Source organism: Harpia harpyja, chromosome 6 (genome assembly GCF_026419915.1).
Source record: "Harpia harpyja isolate bHarHar1 chromosome 6, bHarHar1 primary haplotype, whole genome shotgun sequence".
Taxonomy (NCBI): domain Eukaryota; kingdom Metazoa; phylum Chordata; class Aves; order Accipitriformes; family Accipitridae; genus Harpia; species Harpia harpyja.
The window spans coordinates 28,678,468-28,697,984 of NC_068945.1; the positions used below are offsets into that span (position 1 = coordinate 28,678,468).

At 40.7% G+C, this 19,517-nt stretch overlaps 1 protein-coding gene across 21 annotated transcripts in view; it reads left to right on the forward strand.

Moving 5' to 3' along the window:
• The first annotated feature begins 820 nt into the window (after positions 1-820).
• TNRC6B (trinucleotide repeat containing adaptor 6B) overlaps positions 821-19,517 on the forward strand; it is a 146,877-nt gene continuing 128,180 nt past the window's right edge. For 11 of the 21 annotated variants that reach the window (XM_052790756.1, XM_052790760.1, XM_052790766.1 and 8 more), the window contains exons 1-2: positions 821-872; positions 17,594-17,666. In XM_052790756.1, coding sequence (XP_052646716.1) covers positions 836-872; positions 17,594-17,666 — 110 coding nt within the window. In that variant the 5' untranslated portion in view covers positions 821-835. Of the gene's footprint in view, positions 873-1,226; positions 1,379-1,895; positions 2,013-17,593; positions 17,667-19,517 lie in introns of those variants that run through there. The other 10 variants (XM_052790777.1, XM_052790783.1, XM_052790767.1 and 7 more) reach the window with 5 other exon arrangements.

Below are 19,517 nucleotides of genomic sequence, written 5' to 3' on the forward strand. Positions count from 1 at the left end.
CGCCGCCGACCATCAGCCGCTCTGACAGGAACCCGGCCCCGCCCCCAAAGGCTCGCGGTGGTGACGGGGGGGGGTCCCGTCACGTGCGCAACGGCCCGGGCCACGTGGGGCCCAGCGGGCACACAGCATCGCCCCGCCCCGCTTTACTCGGGCCCAGGCACCTCCCTCCGGCGCTCCAGGGAGATTGACGGTGAAATCGGCCAATCATTGGCGAGTCCTTCCCCCGTATGGTTGCTGTGTCATCCGGCGGGTGACATCGGGGGCAGTTGCCAGTTGGCTGCGGGAGCCGTCGGCCTGCCGCCAATGGCCTCGCTGAACCGCACGACTGACATCTCCCCTGACCAATAGTTGTTTCCGGGCGGGCGTGTCCGTGACGGGAAGGGCGGAGCTAAGGGGCTAAATGTCGTTGGGGTCGGGAGGGAGTTGTGGCGTTGTCGCTGTTCTGCAGCGGGGTCGCCCGGCGCTGCTGAGCGGTGACGGCCACGGCCGCACTCGTTCTCGCGTGTGCCGGTCACCGCGCCCCGCCCTGGGGGCCGGCAAATGAAATAGGCACGTTGACGTAGCTCCCGCCTCAGCTGAGGAGGGCCCCAGCGCCGCCGCAGAGGGGCCGCCAAGGAGAGCGGCTCGGTGGGCGGGTCTTCGCGCTGTTAGGGTGTAATGGGCATATCCCTTCTCCAATGGTGTCCGAGAGTGCAACCCGCGACCCAATCCGTGGCGCGCAAGGGCGGGGCAAGTAGGGGCGGGCGAGCGGGTGCCCCATTTAAGGGGCAAATCTGGCAGCCAACTGGCAGAGAGGAAGAAGGGGTGGGAGCCAGGGGGGGCTGCGACGGGGGCAATGTTATCAGTTGACAGTCAGCAAGTGCAGCCAATCAGTGAGGGTGTAGCGACGCGACAGCCCAATTAGAGGCGCTGGGGGGCGGGTGTTCTGCTGTGATTGACGTGGGTCGCGGCTAATGGGCGGAGAGATCCCGGAGGGTCTTCCCAATGGGCAGCATGTAGGGGCGGAAAGGGGAGCGGAGGGAGAAGACGAGCAGGCAGAGCGGCTAATCAGCGTGGGGGTCGGCGGGGCGCCGTCCAATGGGCGGTGCGAGGGGCGTGTCTCGGTGTGTTTGGGTTCGTGCTCCTCGGGGGAGGGAGACGGCGGCGAGGAAAGTTTTTTTCTGGTTTGTTTTTTTTTTTTTTTTTTAAATTTCTGGTGAGGTTTATTTTTCGGAAGGTGCGAGTTGGGGGGGGGGGGGGGGAAAGAGGGGCGGCGTTTTGATCACAGTTTCTTCGCATTTGATTTCCTGGGTTCGTGTTTCCCGGGCGGGCGGGCGGAGCCGCCCCCGGGTACTGAGAAGAAGGGGGGGGCTCAGCGCACCGCGGCGGCGCCTCAGCGGTGAGTGCGGGACACGGGCCCCCCCCCCCTCCCCGCCCCCCCCTCCCCCCGGGGCTCCCTCAGGGCCCTTCCCGCCTTAAGGACCCTCGCGCTGCCGGTGAGGAGGCACCGCGCGTGTCCCCGTCCCCCCCTTTCCCGAGCTGCGGTGCCTCCGGTGGGGGGCGGGAGGGGCCCCGAGCGGCGGCGGCGGCTCCGGCTCCTGAAGGGCGCTGCCCCAACGGCGCCGGGGCTGCTGCTCCCTTCCTTCCCCGCTGCCGTTTAATCCCGACAGGGCCCCCCGAGGCGGGACGCGCGGGCGGGCCCCGAGGCCGTTGGCCGGTTCTGTGGTGCGCAGCGCCCTGCGCTCGGTTGGTTTTGGCTGCCGAGCCCCGGGAAGAGCAGCCCGCCCAGGCCGGGCAAAAGGTATCGAGGGCGGGAAAGAGCCCGAGGAGCCTTTTGGTGGTTGGGGAGAAAAGTGGGTTTGTTTGGGTTTGGGGTTTTTTTTTTTGTTTGTTTTGGTTTTTTTAGTGGCTGTGTGTGGCGTGGGGACGGTCCTGAGGTTACGTTGATACCACTACAAGCCGTCCTGGATGTGTTGAACATGATGCTGGTTAAAATGCGCGTATGTGGGTGGGAGGAGTGACCGTGCTCAGAGGTGTGTCCCAGGCGAGCCGGGGGGGGGGGGGGGAGGAATAAATAAAAGTTTCCCGAGCTGTTTGTAGCAAAATGAGTGAATGTTTGTTTCTGGAGACGCTTTGCCGGCTGTGGATAACGCTGCTTGTAGCGTGGTATCTTGCAAGCTCAAATCTGCTTTATGAAAGTGCGTGTGGAAGTATCTACTACAGGATAGAGCTGAGGCTTGTTGAATAAAACCAAGTTTCAACAAAGTGTTTTCCTAGCTAAAGTAGACGTGCTTACTACTGTAAACGGTACTTCACTTTTCCACGTTTAACATTTCACTGACCTTAAGAATATTTGTTAAGATGTCTCTCCATAAAGTTAACTTTTTTTTTTTTACAGTCCATAATTATTATTTTTTGATCATGACTTGTTAGGTTTCAGTGTCAATTTTTCATCCTCTACAAAAACTCTGAATCCTCCTGAGAAATAGTAGGTAGATCTTTGGGGTTTGTGTAGCTCTGTCTTTGAAAGGTCTGTTTTACTTAGTATTTTCCATATTCCTATCCAGATGAATTGGATTTTAGTTTCTGCTACAAGTATGTAGAGGTAATTGCTTAGATTCGCAGGGTTGTTAAATACGTGCACAAATTCCAGCAGCTTTGTAGTTAGTTTGTCTACACTGAAGTTGCTCAACAATTCCCTCCTCTCCTCTGGTGACTCTCTCTAATGGTACAGATTCCTTGGAACATGGGCACTGTTGAGAAGCAAGGCAAATGCTCTCACCTGCTGCGTTACCTGAGGTCCTGAATTTAAAGATAAGGTCGAGTTTTTCTACATGATACACGGTTAGTGCAGGGGCTGCCATGTAGATGCACCTTAGGGAGTGGTTTGTAAGGGTGACTTTTCACCTGTGTTATAACTAAGTCGCGGGTAAAACCAGTCAATTCTGCAGTGAAGAAATCGCCCTGCAAAAAGTTGAGGCTGGGGAGGCGGGAACGGAGCCCAGAGCGGTAGTAAGTGTGTGTTAGCTTTTCTGCTGTGAAGTTCTGAGGGCAAGAAGGTGCAGGCACATCTTAGTAGAAAGTAGGTGAGGTTATCATTATACCTTTTACTTTCATCTTGCTTAGCTATATTGCATGTAAATGTTTCATGAATATACAATTTTATGTAAAACTATACGTACATAGAGAATTAGCTCAGAAGTTTCAGTGCTAATTGGTAAAATTCTAATGTGCATACTTCTCTTGTGAACTTCGTCTTGGTTTCTGTTTTCTCATAATGTTGTTATCAGGATACTTAGTAAAGGGAATCACTTCAGTCCTGTAGTGTGGAAGTACTGGAAAAAAAAAATTAACTTCATTATAAAACAGTCCATGTCTCTTGATTAGGCAGCCTTATGAGTTGGTGTGTTACTGCAGTTTCTGTATAGCTGCAAATTTAGCTGGGGATCTAAGCTTTCATTTAAATAATAAGCTTGAATGTTTGGAAATAAAAACCTTGAAACTGTGACTCAAAAAAAGCTTCATCTACCAGAGTTTGTGTGACTGAACAGTCCAATGAAACATTTAGGCAGAATGTGTGTCATGGCTTTGCTTGGTGATGAGTGTTTGATCATTAAAACAATGTTGGAGTATGTCTTGAAAAGGAGGGAGCTTCAGGAGAGAATTTTGCATAGTTCTGAGGTAGTGTCTTTTAGCTTAAATCTGCCTCCTGTTGTAGGAAGTAGGAAATTAGAAATAAATTTGTTTTCTAGAAGTAATGGGTAATATACATCATATATAGAGATAGCTGCATCTAGAACAATGGGATGAAAAGCTGCATCCAGAATGATGGGAAGAATTAGAGGACTGCCATAGAATAAGTCATTTAAAAATAGGTTCAAATGGGGTTTGTTCTCTTGGGTTTTTGAGTGGGTTTTTTGTTGAGGTTTTTCTTCCAGTAAAGCTGGTGTATGTCTGCTCACAGAAGAGATTGGATTTACAATTAAGCAGTACGAACTGGAGATTGTAGAATAAGGCTAAGGAGCTTAGTTATTGACTTGAATGAGTTTATTAATAGTCTACTTAATGGTTCAGTTACTTTACTCTCCATTTTCTGCAGAATGCTTGGATGCAAAGTCTCTTGTCCTAGTTGCTTATTGCCATTATCGTGTTTGTTTTCTCAGAGTGTCTTTTTGTACATAGATATTGTCTGGTTTGTGCAATAATAGTAATAATAATGATTAACAGTCACTTTCCAGCTTCTTTGCAATGGCTTTTCTCAGTAATTGCTCTCTAGTGCTGCTATTAGATTCACAAATTCTGTCTATACTGAAGATTCACAAATTCTGCAATACTTCTACTTACAGTGTACCTTACAGCTTATAGCTATTTAATTCTTTATTATTAGATTTTATTTTTCACTCACCCTTTTTCTGTGCATAATTTCTGGATAAGTAAATATGTCATTGTGAAGAACTGGCATTGTTTGTCTTCATATGATAAATTAAGCATATTTAGCACATAGATAAGGGGGGAAGTACCTGATACTAGCAAATATATACCAGTGGTTTTACCTCAGTGCTTACAAAATGCGTTTGCCTGAATTATCTCTGGAGTTGCTTTTAATGATCTATTTGTTGTGATTTCAGAAATTTTACTTGTGAAACATTACACTATCTTGGGGAAAGAATAGCAAGAAGATGTCAGTCTTTGGCTCTAGTAGCAAGAACTTGGTGCAGAGATGTTGAGCAAACAGTAACATATATTTCTAATTGTTTGACCAGATGAGGTAGGTAGAATAAGACATGGATTCTTGCTGATAGTCTTCCTTAGCTTAACGTTTACTGTCTTTCTCCCTTTTCAGATAAAATATATATGCTAAGTTCGCTTGTTCTTTCAGCAAACAATGTGTGGAATAGGTACCGAAGAATTGGTTTTAGTTTCGTGTGATTCCAAACTAAACTTTCTGCTACTATCTGCTAATAAAAATAGGGGCTCATTTTGGTACTCGAGCCAGCTGTCACTGTCAGGCAAGTAGTTGCCTGTTGGTATTTCTGCTTGTGAGGTGACTAGGGTAATAGTAATCGAGATATTCCTATTGCTGTTCCCTGTCACTTTCAGCGGATAGTAAAACTCTTACACTTCCTTACATTTCTCTGCTTTACTGTTCATACCTTCTTTGTGTTGCACTTTTACTGTTTTTTTTTTTTTTCCCCTTCAGGGAGGTAAGCACGTTTTGCTGCAAAGAGTTGGTGTATATATATTTTTTTTTTCCTCCTTTAGAGCAGTAGGCAGTGAGTATGTTAAATAATTTTTCCCTTTGCCTTCTTATAGCGGTAAGAAGGAGAGGGTGGTTTTGCACTTATTATGGTTTGTATCATGTTGTAGGGGAATGTTCTGAGGTTTTCAAGTTTTCATCAGTGTGAGGGTTGTGGTTGGAGCTTGGATGTTCTCTGTGTTTACCATGTAGTGAGCTATGGAGATGACCTTTTCCAGTTTCAGCTAGTCAGTACGGATTGCGTTTCTGGGCCTTGCCAGCTTTAGTAGTTCTGAAATCAGATACCTTGCATGTATTTCCCGATTTAATGTCTGTGGATTAGAAAAAACACAATAGTTCCTCTGTGAAAAAATCTGGGAAGGAAACTGATGTTCTATCTGAGACTTCCACTGTTTAAAAATTTTTAAAGATCTATTTAAAAGGGTAAAATGGATCTGAAAGTTGCTCTCAGTTTAGCTTTTAGGTGCGTGGAGAAACATACTGCTTGTCAGGAGAAATGGGAGGTACTGTAAGGCAGCAGTCATGCTGCATGCAATAGGACACTGGTCAGAATAGATGTGTAAAGTATAAACTGGTAGTCAATATATTTTGACCCTGTCCGGCAGAAGATTGAAGGCTGAAAAGCTAATTAGCGGATGAAGGGATAAGAAGCAAAGTTGCAAAACAAAGAGTTGATAATTTTAGATAGCCTGACAGAGGATTAGGCAAAAGGTGATACAATAATATCGTGTTGCCTATGTGAGGGGAAACCCTCTAACTCATCTAAATGAGTAGCAAAGTAAGAGTCATTAACGTTTTTGCTTGCATTTCGTTTTTATAATTTCATTGTCATTCCTGACAACGTTACAAAAAGTACTGTAGTGAAAAGCAACCTGACAAAGGTGTTTTCAGTAATGTATTTATTTTTTTGGTAGCAAACTCTGTTCTGCATTAGGAGAAATTTATTCTTTCATGCCGTTTGATATGGTAGCAGTCTACAAAGAACGTAGTTTTCATGAATAGTCTTAACTTTCTTCTGTTAAGTTTAGAAATTTTCAGATTCTAGCCTCTGTTTTGCTAGTTGAAAATGCTTCTTTCTGTTCCTCTGATCATCTTGTATCCTAGCATTGCAGATTTTTTTTCCTACTTGAGTCTCTCTTTTTCTCACAGCAGACATTGGCTGTGCCTTGCAGTTCTCTGTGTTCTTCATGTGGCAAAAGAAGACTTTGTGAGAAAGTTTCACAAGTTAAATTGAAAGTATGATTTTAAATCAAGAAGCTAAACGTTTGAAAAGCTGTATGCCGGCATTCTTGTTTTAAGACTGGTCTATTAAGTCTGCACATGACCAGAATTGAGAAACATCTAGGCTGTTCTAAGGCAGTTGCTACTGACTTTCCTGGCCCTGTGACTTCTCTGCAGAAATCTCATGGCTGTATCACACCTGTGGTGGGAAAGGGGTTCACCTCTAGGCGATAGAAGTAACTCTCCAGGGACTTGCCAGTCTACTGTGGACTAAACAGGCTTTGGCCCTGGGGCAATCCACCAGTGTTAATAGGAGTAGGCCCTCTTGCCTTGCTGCTTCTTACAGCCAAGAGATATAAATTACCCAGCAACCCTGTGTCAGCGTGGTCTAGTTTTAAACTTGGATGTCTTATGAGCTACGTGTGGCTCATAGATGAAGAAGGGAAATGTGTCCTCTCACCCCAGCTTCTTACAGAAACCAAAATATACTTCACTCCAAAATGAATTATGATCCATCCTTGACCTGAAGGAGCTGAAAATCACTTCAGGAAAGAAGGCAATAATACATGTTGCATGAAATAGTTGTTCTACAACGGTTAGCTGCTTCTATGGGTTTTGGTATCTTTCTTTGTGACCGTCTCTAGGATTTTTGTGCATTGAGATTTTTCCCTTATATGTTTGTGTGATTATAACAATATTCTTATATATATATTTTCTTATATATATTATAACAATATTCTTATAATATTCTAAAATGTAGCAGTTTAACTATGTGTTGGGAACATGCTTATTCTGAAATTTTGGGGGGGGTTGTTTTGGTTGTTTTTTTTTTTTCTTAAGTTCAACTGCTTCTAAGTAAGAAGCTAAAAAGAGTACTTTGGCATAAATGGGTGTCCACACAGGAAGTTTTACTGTTACAGCCATTGTAATTTAAATTCATATCCTTCCGTATGTATTTGGGTTCTGAGAAGAATTTGTTTCAAATTAGCTTTCTAACTTTTTCTGTTTGTCAAATGGCTAAGATTCTGCCTTGTTGGATTTTAATTGCATTGTACCAGATGTCTATTCTTGCAATTAAAAATGCAGATGAGTCTTTTTTTTGATGAGGAGAACAAGAAGGAAAAGGAATCAAGCCACAGTGCTTGTTTGGGACTGTTCATCAAGATACAGACCATTTTTCATTGACATTGCAAAAAAATTTCAGTATTTAATATTTTTGAAGTTTTTCTCACATTGGGAAGGTTTTAAAGGTGGATACTGTCTTTATACTAGTATTCCTCTGCCCCTCATATTAAGTGTCGTATGGTGATTTTATACAGGAACAGCTCATGTATATCCTAGCCCTTCAAAATAAAGTGGGATACTAAAGCTTAAATTGAGGGGGTTTGAATATAGCTGTGCTTTTTGCTTGGATAAATGTTTGGGTGCTTCAGGATCTGCTCATCCACTTTCTGTGGCTGGTGTGGTGACAGCATGAAGAACATGTGCACATTTTACTTGGTTTTTCCATGTTTCTATTATGTTTAATAAAAGGTTAGGGGAATGTTACCTACATTTCTGATGGCACTCACTTTGCTGAATGGTACTTGAAAGGGAAAAAAAAATGTTTTTTAGTGCACAGCTAGGCTTATTCACTCACTTTTTAAACTATGTAGTTGCAGTAAATTAGCTGTCTATAACTTTCTTTGCTTGGCCTTTTTAATTTTTAGAGTACATGGAGAAGCAACAAAAACTGGCTGATAATCTTCTCTTTTGTTGGAAGCAAACTCCTCTTGTTCTTTCATATTCGAAGGCCAACTTTCTTTCTTTTCCCTGTCCTTGGCAATTCATGTATTGCAGAAAATGGATTCGAATTAGGAAAAGACTTCCTGTTGATTGAAAAGTAAATTAGCTTGCGGAGAAGTGTCTCAGTGGGGGAAAAAAAGGTAGAAGTCCCATTGTATCAAATACTTTTAACATTGACTAACAAGCAATGGAAAACGCTCCTGACAGCATAAGGTAGTGGTGCCCTCAGGGCAAGAATACAGTGACATAATTGGTCTGTTCTGTCTCCAGCTCTAACCCTGTGCTTATCCAACCCTGGACAATGTTACTTTCACCAGTTTAGGTAGCTAGATAAACTGGTGTTGCCTTGTGTATGGATACTGTATATCAGCTTAACTTGCCCCTGCTTCAGCTGGGTATGTAAATAAACTAAAAGTAACTTTAGTTTCATAAAGTTTTAACTCAAAAAATAACTGGGAATTTTTATTACTACAATTTCAGATTGAGTAAAGGATGGATAAAAACAAACATACAGAAGTGGAAAACATTCAAACCTAGGAGCAAATTTAGAGAGTTAGGGTTTTAGATATGGTGGGAGAGCTCGACTGAAAATCAGTTGTCGTGTATTGCAAGTAGGTAGCCTAAAGGCAGACTTGTATATTTTTGGTGGAAATAATAAGGGTTGGTTACCTGTCTCTTAAATGCCACTTTTAGAGGAAATTAGATGTGAATGTTGAAGAACCGTTTTGTGCCAAACCTAAAAGACTGAAGATTTAAGGCCCTGACCTCACACGTGCTTGAGCAGGTCCAAAACTCTTCTTGCAAGTGGTTCCACATGTAGTAGTTCTAACTGAGCATGTTTATCAGAGATTGCAGTGTTGAAGACTAGGATTGTATTGCTGATAACTTTCATTTTGTTTTTAAATTTAAAAAAAAAAGAATTTAGCCATAAAAAATGAGTGTCTTGCCTCATTTCTTTGAAGAAGACTGAAAAAACATTGTTGAATATAGAGCAGATTTTTGAAAATGAGCTTCCTGTTCCTTTCTTAGGTGCCTAAATAGCTGAAAAGTACAATTCAGACTGATGTCAAGCTATAAATATTGATGAAGCTGAACTTGGCAGCTGGTTATGTTGAAAGTTGGTGTTTGCAATTATAGTTTAGAATTATTTGCTTAACAACTCAGTATTTGTTTTCTTTGACAACAATAGTGTTAAGATCTTGGACTTCTCTGCATATATAATCATGTTAGCAGGAAGTCAAAATGTCTTTGTAGAAAACAAAAAAAAATCAGTTATTTATGATCAGAAATGTGATAAATAACGCAAGATTCATTTGGAAAATTTTGGCATGTAAACTAGCAAAGAGTGAAGTAAAAATAAAAGCAAATTGTGACTTAAGCATCATTCTCCATCATCCCTCCCGGCCCTCCTCCTGGCTCTGTCTTGGCTCAGTCTGGCTATGAACATCTTCCCAAAGCTGTGTTACAGGGTGAAGTGCTGTGATCTAGAGCTTCTCGATGTGCAGCGGGACACACGTGTCTGTGTGTCATGACTGCTGTAGGAGTTAGCACCAGTATTGCCACACTGGTGTGGATTTCCTCACAATGCAGCCCTTACTGTAAAAGATAACAAAAGGATAGTTTAGCAGAGGAAACTTTTATACTCTTCTGGTTACAATAGAGGAAGATAGTAAGAACTAAAGAGTTTGAAAGGTGCAGTATCTTCCAATCCTGTGATGCATTTGAACGATTTTTAGTAGTGCTGTCTTTAACTCCTGTAACTGCTGAAGTTGCCATTTAAACACATTGATGGATAAGCCACCCCTCCCCCTGCCCTCTGCACGTGCCTGCTTACTACCTTATCAGTTTCAATTTAGTTGCTACTGCTGGTTTTGATAAATGTTCTGTTATGTAGGACTTGATGACTGTTACTTGTGGCTCAAAAGGAAGCCTTTGATCCTGAGTTGTCTTTTGTGGCGTCAACAATCTGGTGGGATGATTCTGTTGGGATTATCAGCAGTAAAGGAGTTATTTATAGCCTTCAGGTTTAAAGCTGGGCTGTTGAGAAGTAGGCTTCTCTCTCATCATAACATTTTGCTTAAGATGGAGAAAAACCTTTAAAGTCTCTGGTCTTGTATAACTTCCCCCCTCCTTCTCTTCACCTCTCCTCCAGGAAACTCAAGTCCTCTGTGTTCTGAAGACTCCCTGTCCTTTTGCAAATGTCCTGAAATAAAGGCTTGCTACCATTGTACTGGTTTTGCTCCAGCAGTGCTGAATCATTGGGAATGTTGGTATACATGGATTGCTGGCACTTGGAGCGTGTTGACTGCATCCCCATTTTTGTCACCAGGGCACCATTAAATTACATGATAGTTGTAATACGCATGGTAATGACTGCTTGTGTGCCATTAGGATTCTGAGCACTGCTACCGTTATCAAGTGGAAGCAGTATTAGCAGTGCGAAATGGGCCTTTTTTTGTACTTGAAAAGCATTAGTTTGCAAGACCTAAGAGAACAGAAGATGAACAATTGAAAAGAATAAGTTTTTTTATAGGATTATTTTGTTTCTGACTTTGCTAAAAAATTTCTTTCGTTATGTTGGCTGGGTAGAACTTTGATAGAGAGTGGAAAAAGCAGCCAGTATTCTCGCCTCATCATGTTTTAATTCCTAGATGCTCCAGTCATCACCAAAAGTCTTACTATGCTGCTGACTGTCAAGAAGACACTGTTGGCCAGTTAAGATACAGAGTACTCCCAACGACCTCAGTTTTTATAGTTTCCATAAACGTAGTGCTAGAGTGTCGAAGGACTTGAAGAGAAAAAATAGAAGTAGTTTTGAAAATGTTTATTACATATACATATGTACGTACACACACATATATGTGTGTATGTGTATAAATGTGTGTGTATATATGCTTCAGCCACACTGAAAAGATAGAGTGGGACAAAGCACAAAGGACTTTGGAAAACTTAACCAGTTGACAGTCTTGGGCTGATTATAGTTGGGACATAACTTTGATTACAGTTGAGAAGTGATGTGTAGTGTACAATAGGCTGCTGAGGCAAAGGAGAGACAAATACCTTTTACATTCACTGTAACCTTGAACAGATTCTTTAGCAAAATCAGTATGAGCAGGAAAGAAGTGAATTTTTATGCTGCTTTGTGCAGTAGAAAGTGGCAAAAAGGTGTAAGCAAAACATTTTTAAAAATACAGTTTTCAATTTATTTTTCCTGTAGTGGGAGTTAGCACCTTAAATGTTGTTTATGTAAATGTTTTGGAACACTGGGAAGGTGGCGATGCAATGTTCTGTCTTCAGCTCATGTTTCAAGGCTGTCTTCAGATTCAAGAGCTAGAAACCGGATTTTCTAAATAGAAGGTCTGACTTAGGACCATTTTTGTACAGTCCAGGGCTGCCTTTCCTTACCCTGCTTTTGAAACCAGTGATTCAATAGCCAGGTGATCAAGTGAATAAAATTTTTGCTTTTTTAAAGATTATATAGACACAAGTTAAGAAATATTACTAGTTTGCTCAGAAAAAGCCCTATAAATGTGATTTGAGAAGTATCCTTTTGCACTTTTCTCATGTCCTCCTTAACATTGAGTCAAAAAGGGAGACGTTCTTTAACGAAAAAAAAAAACCCAAACACAAACTCGCTAATGATTGAGTTTTCTTGAGCAGATCATGTGGTGTAACTGTCCATTTAGCAAAAAACCCTGACATCTTCAGGACTGTTCTATTTTATGAAAGTGGTTTGCTAATTTATATTTAGGCTGTTGATGTGAAAAGACTTAAGTGCTATGAATTGGGGCTTTTGTTTTGTACATACAGGTTAATGACAACTTCCATATAGTCCTTCTATTCTTAATGTTCCCTTAGAAGAGCAGTACAGACTAACGTACATTATATCTATTCCAAGTTACAGTTATCTTGTCATTGAAAGTGGCTGTGTCATATCTACATTAACAGCTGAACCATTTTCCATAGAGTACAAAAACCATCAGTGTAGAGAAGTTAATACTGAACAAAATGTGAAGTTGTGCAGCCAACACTGAATTAAACATAATGGACATTTTACCCTTAGAACACCACGGTCATTTTGTGGACTACTCGGCTGCCATTGCTGAATGCTGTTCTCTGGATTTTTTGTTTATTATTATTATTTTTTAATAAGAGGCTGAGGATTTCTGCCTTTTCCCATTCCTCCTGGCTGCTTTTTTTAGAGTCATATTTTTAGTTTGGTTTTCCTTGAAGTGCTACTCCTTCCTGGATTTCCTTCTACCTAACTAATGCAAAGAGATGGTTCTAAAGAATGTGGAAGAAAGAAGTTGTAAATCCTCTCTCAAGCACCGGTAGCATCTCTCCTTCTCCTACCAAAATGTTTCTCATTGATTACAAGTTGCATTTCCCTCTTCAGTCTTGAAAAGTGGAGTAAAGTGGAGAAGGACTACCACAGTGAGACCTGGATTGTCCTGGATAATTTTTATAGTAAATCCTGACTGTTACAGTGCCAGTGTGCTGTAGATGAAAAAACATGAAATATTTCTGTATTGTTTTGAAGTCATGAATGACTTTAAGCCAACTTCCCAATGTCCTGATTGGGTATGTGATGTTTTTGTGTACTTAGGTCAGCAGCTGGTTTTTGTGAGGTGATGTTTTTAGACAGCTTGAGGCCTTTTGAGCAGAGAGTAGGCTCTTATTTGCTTTATCAGAATCATTCCACAACATAAGTCTAAGCTTATGTTTAAACTAAGTTTAAAATTAAAACTTGCTGCTGTCAAACATTTACCCACTTAGCAAAGGGGTAGTTAAACCACAGTGGCAGCAGAGACACCCATTTGTCTCCAAATGTACTGTTTCTAGTGAGAAATTGTATGAATGGAAATCATGCCTGGAAAGCTTTTAGTTAATGCTAGAAGCTCAGGAAAAAAATACTCAGTTTATGGCAGCTACCAATGACAGGAACAGTTTTTCACTAGGTAATGCTGTACATTAAGCATGAGCAGTAGCCATCAAGATGATACAGTGAATTTAGAAACATGCTACCTGTTGGTTACCTTCACAACAAACCTTTCTTTTATGGTGCCTGAATAATGGCAACTGGCATAATTTAGATTTTAGTGATGTTAACTTGGATGTATAGTGGTAAACCAATAGTTCTGGACCTCTTTTCATTCCTGGAAGTTGGTTATATTTTGCAAAACCAAAATTGAAGTATTTCATTCTAGCTGTGGTTAAGACAGGGTGGTGGATTCTGAATGATTTGAAATGGGCTTGAGTGTTAGCCAGTTCAGTGCTACTGATATGTTATTCTTTCAAAATAGGTTTAAATACCCGACAATTGGTAGGTAACGGGTTTCATTTTTACACATAATATTTAATATTCAGGAGTTATTGTAGGATTATATAATCACTTTCCTTGAACACACTTATGTGTGTTTTCTCGGTTCCTATACAAGAAACCAGTTTCACCCCATGTTTTTTCCCATGTTTTATATTTTTAGAGCTTCCTAGTGTTCTGTTGTATCTCATAGTCAGTAGGAAATTCTGTCACATGTGCTACCAGTGTTTACTGTTTCTCCAGATTTGGATGAGAGGTTGGGGGGGAGAATTTGAAGAAAATATTTTCCCGATGGCAGCCTGTTCCTTTCAGTTTTGTGTACCTGGAGTATTTTGGTGTACCTACAGAGGCAGTTTTTGTGAGGTGGCCAGAAAACAGGTATTTGCTGTAAGTAAACAACTTGGTGCACAAATGTGGGAAGACGTGCAGCACCCTAAAAAATACTTGAGGAAAAAAGCTAGTCTAGGAGTCCTGGCTCTGTACAGGGTATTCTGCTGCTTCATAGATTCCGTAACCCAGCTAAGTAAACAAATTGCTGCACTTAACTGTATTGGAACTAGAAATACATACAGAATATTTGTGGGGTTACACAGTACATGCATACAGTTCTAGTCTGCCAGGGTGGGACTTATGCAAGCCAGGAGTCTGTAGGTATAATGAATTGTTTCTGTTTTGCAAGATAATAGAGACTGAGTCTGATCTTTCAGTGTGCCTGAACTAATAAGTGAGTGTTGTAGTTAGCTGATTAATACTTGGTTAGGAACTGTCACAGTTCTTGGAGGGAAGGGGGAGGTCCCCCCTTTGTTCTGTCAGAGGAATGGTGCCTAAATTGTGGGTGGGTGGGTTGTTTGTTTTTCCTCCCCTCTGGCTACCTAATTGAACTGTGTCTGCTCTCCTGGCTAAATTTTTTCCTGTGCAGTCCAGGCAAGCAGGTTGATGCATCCTAAACCCCTGGCTGCTGGCAGAAGTAGATACTTACTTACTTTGAGGATTTGAATTAGGAGGAGATGTATGCATGATATTTAAATTCTGTTCTGACTGTGGTAGATGCTGAGATGCTCCTTGCTGTAACATCTTTGCAGTCCTACCCAGCTACACATCGTGTTCTGTCTTTAACCCAAACCGTTTGCACTGGATTCTTCTCTCTTGTGCCACTTTGACTTTGCTAATTAACATTGTTACTGCTCTAGAAACATAGGCCTAAATTTGTCAGAGTAACAGGAGGAGGACGATCAGTCTTTTCTTGTCTTACCTCTATTAAAAGTTAGATAGATACTGACGAGAGGCTTTTTTCAATTAGGGATAGGAATCCATATTCCTCTTCATGAATAAGATTCTGTAATGAGATAAGATGGATTATTGGCATAATTAGTAGCAGTTCCCTCTTTTCCCATGGAGACATTAGTGGTCCATAAGCATGTGGTGGTTTGGCTGGAACTTTGAACGCTTTTGCTAGATACTAATGCTACAGTATTTCAGTATCCAGCCTGCAACAACCCCTTTCTGGGAAAAGCTGTTTTTTGGCCAGCCTCTGCAGTATTTCCTATTCTCCAACTTCAGATCCTACGCTGTCAAAAACTGCACAGACACTTCATTAGTCTTGCTTTTTGGCTGATACTCTCATTGGGTGGACATACATGTCAGAAACTCATGATAAAACTGCTAAGTCAACAACAGCCTTTGACTCCACCTATAAAGTATTGTGTACTTGACTGCATAGATTAATAATAGTGTATTAAATGGCATGACTAGAGATTTCTGAGTTGTTTTAGGGGGCTGGATGATAGTTTAACATTCAGTTGAGAAATCAATTTTTCTTTTTTTTTTCTATAGCTTTGGAAATTAATAGGGAAAATTGAGAACTTACAGACAACAGAGTGGGTTACTCTTACTTCCGCATATTATTTTCAATATATTTGAGTAGCAGAAGTATTTCCTTAATCTCCTGCTGTCTAGTGAAGCCAGGTAAATGCAACTTGCTTTACTTAGTTTGCTAAGATGAAAGCAGTGCTTATTTTTTTTTTTGATGGGGGAAATACTACGAAGTGGTAAATGTCATGGCTTCTTACTCATTTCAGAGTATGCATTCACTTATTGTAAAAGTAATCAAAAGTTTGAGTTTTATTAGGCTTCTGTCTCCAGAGCCTTAGTTTCTAACAACGATTTTAAATGCCTTTCCTGGTAAAAACAATCTCAATTTAGGTGTGGATTCTGAGGTTGCTAATACTTTTGGAATACCATAATATTATGGTGATGATGTACTTAATGTAGATTTTTCACTTGGAAATCTACTTCAGAGCAATTGAGAAGACTGAGCATGTTGCACATCTGCTTTGATAGTGCTTTGACTGCATGTTCATTTCTGGATGAAAATGAACATGTCAGTTTTGTACCTATATGTAATAAGTAAACAGTTAAAAACTTGTGAAAAGGATAATATGATGATTAATAATGAGAAAATTGTAACTTGCTGCCAAACAAGTAACACTTTCAGGATGTATAAAACATGCAATGCCTAGTTTAAATGGTGGCATTCATTTTAGGAGGTATTGCTGTTAGAACTTTGAGGAAATGTTAGCCCCCCCTTTTTTTTTTTTTCAAGTGGTTCCAGTGACAAAGTTCACAGAAACTCTGATAGTGACAGTAAATCCTTAGAAGGGGAATTTCCCATTCAATATCAGTTTGAGTTTTCTGTCATGCAGCACTATGCATGGTACATTGTTAGACTTCAGTGTCAGGCCTGTATCTATAGTATTTAGTGAAGATTAAGAGCAAGCTAATTAGCCAGTGGACTAAATACTATAGATAACAGGTGCAAGATACTTCTTAAATGGTTTGGTGAGTATCCTGGTTTTGTCTGGGATAGAGTTATTTTTCTTTCTAGTAGTGGGTATAGTGGTGTGTTTTGGATTCAGTATGAGAAGAAGTTTGATAACACACTGATGTTTTCAGTTGTTGCTAAGTAATGTTTAGTCTAAAGTCAAGGATTTTTCAGCTTCTCATGCCCAGCCAGCAAGAATGCTGGAGGGGCACAAGAAGTTGGGAGGGGATACAGCCAGGACAGCTGACCCCAACTGGCCAAAGGGTATTCCATAACATGTGATGTCATGTCTAGTATATAAACTGGGGGGAGTTGGCCTGGGGGTGGATTGCTGCTTGGGAACTAACTGGGCATTGGTCAGCGAGTGGTGAGCAATTGCATTGTGCATCACTTGTTTTGTATATTCCAATTCTTTTATTATTATATTGCCAATTTATTATTGTTATTATTTTCTTCCTTTCTGTTCTATTAAAGTGTACTTATCTCAACCCATGAGTTTTATCTTTTTTTCCCGATTCTCTCCCCCATCCCACTGGGAGGGGGGGAAGTCAGCGAGTGGGTGTGTTGTGCTTAGTTGCTGGCTGGGGTTAAACCATGACAGTGGGTCACAAGTGTAAAGATTCTTACTTTTTTTCTCAAAACTGATTGTTGGTCTAAGTTGGTCTGTGTGGTGATGGGTGAGTAATAAGTATGCGTAAGCAATAAACAGTGTTATGTTCTTAAAGTTTTCTCCGAGGTAGTTAAAGATGCATTTCCGGCAGTGGTGCAACTTTGTTCTGTTAAAGCCTAAATGTGCTAAAACTTGAGCCTAAATTTGAGTCTAAGGCTCAGCAAGTATATGCTTTTTGCGATACGTAAATTTCTTGCCTTTGAAGAATAATTTCCTAGACTGGGGTGGCAGTTGAAGTGGAAGAATAGTGAGGAGAAAGGTACTTCTCTCCTTAACTCTAACCCTAACTGTAGCTCTTTTCCCCCATCTCCCCAATACTGCATAAATTTTGGGGGGAGGTGGGGGTGTATTGCTGCTTTTGTGATTACAATTTTTTGTTTACCCTACATGATTTTATTCAGATGAATGTGGCTTTTTCTAAATGCTCTGGGAGTAAGGGTTGCTGAGCTTTGGAGACAATTGACTTTTTTTTAATATGTTTTTTATCTAGTAATGCCCACAGTTGGCTGACCTTTTAAATTTATTTTTATCTCCTTTTAGGGTTTCGTTTTTGCACTGAATGTAGCCAGGACGGATCCTTGTGGGCTTTGGCAGCCCTTGGAAACTGTCAAAGGTAAAAATGAACCAAAGTTCAATATTGTGTTCTTGAAAGTTGGAAGTGAGAACATTAGCGTATATTAGTTCTTAACCAACTATAGGAAATATTGCTGTTTTGGTATACTTTCTAGTGTGTTATTTCCTGTGGGTTTGGGTGTGAAGTTTTTTCTGTAACTGCCTGATGCGATTTGTTTTTGTCAGCTAAAGTTGATGTGTATGATGGTTTTCTTTGAAAATTAATTAATATATGATGAGATTTTAAAGTCATTGGAATCGGTAAGTGATTAGTTCCTACAAGCAATGAAGTTACATTCAGGTTTTGTTTACCTTCTGGATGCTCTTGCTTTCATCTCTGAACCTCTCAACTCACATTTAAAGTGACAAAAAATATTCTGTTCTTTTTCCATATGTTAAGTTTTATGTTGATTTTGTACATTCTTAACAAACTTGATGTAATGTAAAGCTGTAGCAATTAGACATAATGTGGCTAGACCATCTGTTAAAAATTAACACTTTGTGTACCTAGATAGAGACTAGCAATTGCAATCATGTATGAATACAATTGTGTCAAATAAGCACAGTCTCATTTAAGACATAGTTCAGTACAGTACTGCCTTGGTCTAACTGCTTTTTTTCAAGTATGCCATGTATACAAGATCACCATCTTTGAAGAGCACTTGTGTGTCTGTATTGCTTTGTGCTCTCGTGAGAGAGTTTGGGACCGACCTTCAATTTCTGCTTACTGTCTGTAGTGGTGACAGTTCGCACAGCCTTACTGTCTTTCAAGGGTTTTCCAGTGGGCCATATCCAATTTAGACTTTGGAATTCACAGGAACCACAATTGGTTTTACACTAATAACTGTTTCTCTTGCAGCTGCACTCTTCAGAAGCTTGAAATAATTTTTTTCTTCTATATTAAATGAAGAACAGTTTTCCTCTTTAGTCCATATTGCTTTAGTCCAGATTGCTGCTGGCAATCTGAAAAAAGTGTTGCTGTATGAAAGGCCTGTGTGTTAGGTAAGGTGCTTAGTTCCAGTGATGCCTGTTTGATGAATGGCAAATTTGAAGACATCTGGATTCCAGCTCCCTCTTGCTAATGAGGACCTTGTGTTTTTGAATGGTGGACCCTTCTACCTGAGGGAGAGCAAGGTCTGAGGAAGTATGTTGTTCATGGGTATTGATTTTCAGGGATTTATAAGTATATGGAAGTTTGGCTCAGGTTTTACTTGCCAGAGTGTGCTAGAATGCACTAGTGAAAAGATAGTATCCATAAGGTGCTCTGCACTGTTCTGCTTACACTGAATTTATGACTGGTAGCTGCATCCATCATCCTGATACCACTGAATGAAACGTGTACATCTTTGCTGCAGAAAGAGGCGGAATATAAATAGCACTAAATATCAAACTGGATTGTCCCAAAGCCATGTTGTTTTATGACAGGACAATATTGTAGTAGGCATTAAAGTTCATAAGAACTGCAGCTAGTTCATGTTAGCAAGTGGGTTTTTTTACCTTTGAGAATAGATTCTCAACCGTGTGATATTTTAAAGAGTTAAATGAAAATTGTTCCTAACTTTAGATGTGCATCTGCTACATCATATGTGGACATACCTATGCATTGCTATTTGTCAGACCTTCCTTGGAGTCCTCGCTCAAGCCAAAGTTGGTTAATTTTTCTAGAAAATATCAGGTGAATACAAAGATTGGGGGATTTCAGTCCCATCTGAAGTAGTTTTGGTGGGTATATGCAAGAATGGAAAAAGAGGATTGTCTTACTTCTGACCTTTTCCAAGAGTGACTTTGCTGATAGATGTTGGATCTGAAAATCTAAATGGATTGTCTGTAAACTTTATGCATTTTTATCCCC